At 51.5% G+C, this 6,000-nt stretch overlaps 1 protein-coding gene across 2 annotated transcripts in view; it reads left to right on the top strand.

Annotated features, from left to right (window-relative positions):
* ITGA9 (integrin subunit alpha 9) overlaps positions 1-6,000 on the top strand; it is a 376,700-nt gene continuing 370,700 nt past the window's right edge. The window contains exon 1 of one of the 2 annotated variants that reach the window (XM_055283188.2): positions 1-420. In XM_055283188.2, coding sequence (XP_055139163.2) covers positions 236-420 — 185 coding nt within the window. In that variant the 5' untranslated portion in view covers positions 1-235. The remainder of the gene's footprint in view (positions 421-6,000) is intronic. The other variant, XM_055283178.2, reaches the window with a different exon arrangement.

Here is a 6,000-nt window from a genome sequence, read left to right as displayed (position 1 = left end):
AGACTTCTCAGGCGGACTGAGGACGCCGACCGCTCGGGGCCGCCCCTGTGCTCGCCTTCAGCGCCCGCTCAGCCCGCCGTCCGCGCCCCGGTGCCGAGCCCGACGCCCGCATTCTGCCCGTGTCCAGGCGCAGAGCTCCCGCCCCGGGGAGCTTCCTGGCCGTCGGCGGACCCCGCGGCCCGCGCGCTCGGCGCCCTGCTCGCCGGGTAGAGGGGAAGGCGGCGGCCGGCTGGGGATGGGCGGCCCGGCTGCGCCGAGGGGCGCCAGGAGGCTCCGCGCGCTGCTGCTGGCGCTGGTGGTCGCGGGGATCCCCGCGGGCGCCTACAACCTCGACCCGCAGCGCCCCGTGCACTTCCAGGGCCCCGCTGACTCGTTCTTCGGCTACGCAGTTCTGGAGCATTTCCACGACAACACGCGCTGGTGAGTGCCCTCCCGGCTCCGCGACCCTGGCCCGCGCGGCCACCGCCCCGGCCCCTAGGCCAGCGCCGCCGCCGCCTTTCCGGTCTCTTCCACGCCGCCGTCCCGAGGGGGCGATTTAAATGTCTCCGTTGCGCGCGGCTTGGCCGCCGGGGGACGGCGGGAGAAGGGAGGACGCCGTCCGGGGCCCGCTAAGGTCGGGGTCGGCGCCTGGAGGCGGGCGGGGGCGTCAGGGCGGCTCCCCGAGGTCCCAGCCCGGAGCGTGCGGGGAGAGCCTCTAGAGTTGTCTCCTCTGCCGCCCGGCCAGACTCGGCTTCACTCTCTGGATCGAAAAGTAACTTGGCTCCTCTGCCTCCGGGCGGCCGCCGCTGGCCCGGCGAGCCTCCTGAACCTCGCAGGGCCTGGAGGAGTCGGGGCACTGGAGCTGCACCCCTCCCCGGTTTTGGGGAACCCCTGAGGAAGGAGTATAGCCTCTCCAGCGCCGCTGCGCGGGGTGGGGCTCCCCAGGGGCAGGGTGTCGGATCCATTGGGGTGCACTGGAGCCCAGAGCTCCCCCCGCCCCACAAGACCCTGGGTGGAAGTGGAGCAGAGAAGCTCCTGGGATATAGGGAAGAGGAAGGTGAGGGAGCACCTCCCAGTGACACCGCCGGTGGGGCAGGTACGTATCTCTTGGGGCAGCCTGAGTCTCATCTCATATGGGCCATTCGACCCGGAGACCTTCACCAGAAGCCTTAAGAGAGAGACGTGTTTCTGTAGTGGCCAAGGGGTCCAGTTGTCCCCTGAGTCCGGAGGGGTGGGCCTAAGAAGGGGGCGGCTCTCCCCCATTAAGCACCATAAGCTGAGTGGTACAGAGCTTGTGCCCAACCCCAGCAGAGAAGCACTAAGCGGGGGTTGGTGCCTTCCTTGGCCACATCCTCTGGACCAGAGGGAATAAACAGCCACACAGTGGTCACTTCTTGATAGGAGAGAGAGTTAGGCTGCGGGAAGTTTCGTGCCTCAATGGGGGCCCAGGTGACAGCCAGGCCGGGGTTGATTTTATTGTGTAGTCACCAGCCCAAGCGTCCTTAGGGGTGGCAGGCAGGGAGGTCGAGGTCACTGATGCCAGTGCTCTCAGCATGTAGTTATGCAGGAGAGTCACTGCTCTGTATTGGACAGAGGCTGATGGAAAACGGTGGTTTGTGGATCGCAGTACTCAAGCATTCCTGGAAAAGGGGACTCCGAGACCAGCCCACTAAGAATCATACTGTTCAGGAGATCAGCCTTCAAGAGAACCAGTTTTCAAAGCTCTCACATAGCTCTCGCCCCGCTCCATATCCCCCTCTCTCACTTACTCCAGTTGCTGGGTATAAGACTGGGTGTCTGTTCTTAGGCTTGTCAAATTCCCTTTTCAAAGCAGAGCAGGCTGAACATTTTTCTATGTCCTGCAGACTCAGGGTCTGAGGTTGAAGAACACATCCCAGATCCCCACACTAGGCACCACGCACGCGGGAAGCACTGTCAAAAATGGGAGGGCTGCTGTGGACAGGGGGCTGCTGAGAAAGGGCGGGCAGCTGAGCAGGCAGCCAAGCCAGCCGGAGCATTGTGTGTGATCTGCAGGCTGAGGCTGGCTCAACTGCCTTTGAGCTCTTTGACAGCTAGAGGGAGAGAGGCCAGGCCACTGTCACTGTGGATTTGCGTGGGCCACAGGTCAAAGCCACCCTGCCTGGGAAAGGAATGGGTAGAGATGAGAGCAGATCTGACAGAGAAAAGGTTTTCAGCCTACTTTGATTTAAAAAGGGGATGAAGAAAAGCTGTGTGACATGAGTAGATTTGGCCAGTGTAGGAAAAGACAGTCTGGCCTTCAACTTGGTACCCAGGGTAAATGGTAGGGAGTGGGTGTGGAGCAGTAATGCTGTGCATATCCTTGTTGCCAGTTGAGATGTGGGACTGGTATTTCAGGGGTCCATGGGAACCCATGTATCTGGGCTGCTGGGCTCAAAAGTGCCCTCTCTTGTTCTGATACAAGTTGGCAGCTCTTTGTATTGGAGTGCTTGTCCCTGTAGCTGTTCAGCCACCAACTGTACTGAAATCTTTTTAAAATAATGCTTCTCTTTCCTCCCTCACCCACCATATTGACTTAATTTTTTCTTAGATTGTGTTCTCCCCTTGATTTCTGTTCTCATGCTGTTGTTTTCAGGTATTTTCCTCCTCATCCTTTTTTCTCTTTCCCTTTTTCCCAGTGTTCTTTGTCTTAGACCTTGAATGTATTTTTTGCTGTATGTATGCTCGAATGTATTTTTTACCCAGACTTAGTAAACTATGGCCTTTGAAGCAAGTGACTTCCAACATCTTCTTTCTCCTTTTTCTTTCCTCTAGAGGCTAGACTTACTATGCAAGGCTGCTGAAACTTAAGCCAAAGGATTCTTGCTTGCATAGGCCCCTATTAATGCCCTGTCCCCAATTTTATAATTTTATGTTAATTTTCTTAAAGTTAGTCACCCTAAATTTATAAGATCAGGTCCTGTGAATTCTGGATCTGTCTTAAGTCTGTACCTTAACTTCAACTCTGGGCTTGGTTGATTGACTTGGTAACTGATTATTGGTCGCTTACTATTAAGCAGTACCTGAGCCCTGAATCTTCTAGTCCTGCTTGAGGGATGTGTCAGTCATTTTCAATTATTTGTGATTGCAAACAGCAGCAGGGGTAAACAACCTTTAACAAAACCCTTGAGGACAATCTTAATTATTTCCTTTGAATAAATTCCTGGGCTTAGAATTGCTGGGTCAGGGAGGATGGAAGCTTCAAGGCATTCTTTATGTATTACCAAAGTGCCAGTGAAGTGTGTGTACTTTAGAAAAATACATTAATTTATTCAGACACTGGAGGCTTGGAGTAGTTTTGCAAAGGGCTGCTGTAGTGCAATGAAAGAGTAAAGAACCTACATGGGGGTGACTTAAAAGGATCACAAATACTCGTCAAAATGAGTGAGGAAGGTAAAATATAGACATGAAAGGGAAAAGTAGTATAGCAAAACTTTGAAAGGAAAAGAAGACATGTTAATTAAGCCTTGTATCTTATGTCTCTCTTCTCGAAGAAATTATTCTTTGTTACTTAATTCAATATTTTGCAGTCTAAGATGTTTGCTTCATGCTAATTAACCACCTGTTTTACAGGTGACAAGATGTGTTGTCTCTAGGGAAAGGGAGGGAGAAGAATGTGCTGGAAGTGGTAGGGGGAGAGCCCAGACCCCAAAGTCAGCATGGACTCTGCAGACAGCAGAGCGGAGCGTTCCCATGTTGAGAGACCCGCGGGTGTACATCTCAAAGCATGTGAATGTGCTCTGTTGGTGGAACTAGCACTTCTCTAATCCCATAACTGAGCATTTCTCTCAATTATTTTGTAGACCAAAATTGTTACTAATCGGAGGATCCTAGATCCCTGTGTAAGTGTGGGGGTGATCTTGCTTTTCCCAGCCCTGGTGACTGAACCCAGCTCTGTAGCCATATCACACTGAGCACAGAGCCCCAGACCCAGCTTCTCTCAGAGTACTTGCTTGAGTGGTCCCGCTGTCGCTGTGCTCTGGGCAGTGAGAACTGTCCTCATGGCTAGATGGACCAGAATATTCTGGACAATGTTCCAGATGATGTTTGTATCAGTTGCGATACAAACATGCAAGGGACTCAATTTTCTTTTTTTCTAATAACACCCAGAGTGTCTGCCTGCCCAGAGTCAGCTTCCTCTCCTATATCTCCCACTCCCTGAGTCTTCTGGCATCCTTTGAACAACAACAGTAAGTGCCAGGGAACATGGACAAAGCCGATTTCTGTCCCCTTCCTTTAGACATGGACCAGTTCCTCAGCTGCAGGGCTGACAACTGTAACACCCTGTGATATAAATAAATAAATGCGGCCTGGCTGGCGTGCAGCCTCCAGAGCGGACGTCTTTCACACCCCGCCCCGTCCCCTCCTCCTCTGCCCCAGACGCCCTGGAGTCCAAAGTGGTTGGGTGCACTGGCTTCCTTTCTGGAGACGTGCTTCCTGCTCCCTCTCCTGGGACACATCAAGACGGCTGTGCTTAGGCACAGAGCGAGTGCTTGGAAATGGAAGATGTGCTGGGCGTTTTGCTTTGTTAAGGTTGTTAGAGTGTTCAGTGAGCAATAGGAGGCAATTCCAAGCCAAGGAGAACATATCCTTGATTTGCATGAAGGTTGAGAATTAAAAGAACAAGCTAGACAGTTCTGGTGAGCTGTCTGATGTAGTCACCACTAGCCAGATGTATTGCTATGTAAATTAACTAAAAACAAAATTGAAAATGCAGCTTCTCAGTTGCACTTGCCACATTTTCAAGTACTCAGTAGCCACATGGGGCTAGTAGCTACTGCATTGGACACAACACAGAGAGAACATTTTCATCATCACGGAAAGTTCTACTGGGCAGTGTGGGTTTAGAGCAATGATGTAAGTCTTAAAGGGCTAGACAAGGATCAAAAGGAGAGGTAAGAAAAAGAAAAAGAAAAAAATCAACCCATAGCATATGTGAGTACTAAAACTGAAACAGGTGCTTACATCTAAGTAAAAATTATTGCCTGCTGAAGAGGCTAAATTGTCTTTCTACTCGTAAAACACTGCAGGGCCTGATCTATATTTAGGGCTGGGGGTTCAAGAATGAAAACTTTTTGCTCACAATCTGACAGGTGAGAAAATTTTGGGGTTCTAGTTGTGTGTCTCAAATGAAATTTAAGATATAGGCTCTGATGGGGGAGAGGCTTGTCCTCAGGCAGGCATGGGTTGTTCAGAGGGGCAGAAGAGAAACTCCTGTGAAGGGAATACATTTAGAAGGGGAGCCCTGGGATCGTAGGACCTGCTGCCCCTGGCCCTGCAGGTCTTGCTGAGGAAACACCCAGAAGTGATGGTGGGAGCCCTGCCTTCTCATAACAGTGGTGAGCATCTTTGCAGAGTTGCTCTGTCCTGTGCCAGACTCTAGGGGAAGGTGTAGGTCCGCTTCCTCGTTTGAATTTTTCTAGGGAAATGGCATTTTCAGACCTTGTTCCTGGTCCTCACTCACCCTACAGAGCCTGCTTTCTCAAGCTCTCAAGAAAGGACAACACATATATGAGGCCTGAGTTCCAAGGGGATCCAAAAAGCATCTTCTCAGGGTTTCTGGGAAATTTCTCTGAAGATCTGGAGAAGCTGGCAAGGGTGCTGTTTTCTGAGCTAGTGCTGAATGCTGGCTGGGGGCAGAGGCAGCTGTCTTGCCCAGTGGAGAACCTCCCAGGGCAAGAAGACAGTCTTGTCTCAACCAGTCATTAACGGCCCTGAGTGTGAGAGTGTGAAGGGCCGGGCCCCAGCCAGCTCTGATTCCCTGGTGACATGCTGCTGTTCAGGAAGTGGTCTCCTGATAACTTCTATTGTGATTTGTTCAGGGAAAATGTTGTTTTTACATTTATTAAAAGCAGCCATGGTGTTCTCTGAAATTCCTTGCTTTCAAGGGGTTGCATGTAATTTTAACAACCAAAATGAATTTCATCAGATAGTATTTACAAGAAGTCAGATGCTTTCACAGGCATAACATTCTTTAGTTGAGTCTTTGTAACATCCTGGTGA

This window comes from Symphalangus syndactylus, chromosome 1 (genome assembly GCF_028878055.3).
Source record: "Symphalangus syndactylus isolate Jambi chromosome 1, NHGRI_mSymSyn1-v2.1_pri, whole genome shotgun sequence".
NCBI classification, from domain to species: Eukaryota; Metazoa; Chordata; class Mammalia; order Primates; family Hylobatidae; genus Symphalangus; species Symphalangus syndactylus.
The sequence above is the reverse complement of the archived record's forward strand: the minus strand, read 5'-3'. Positions and strand labels throughout refer to the sequence as shown.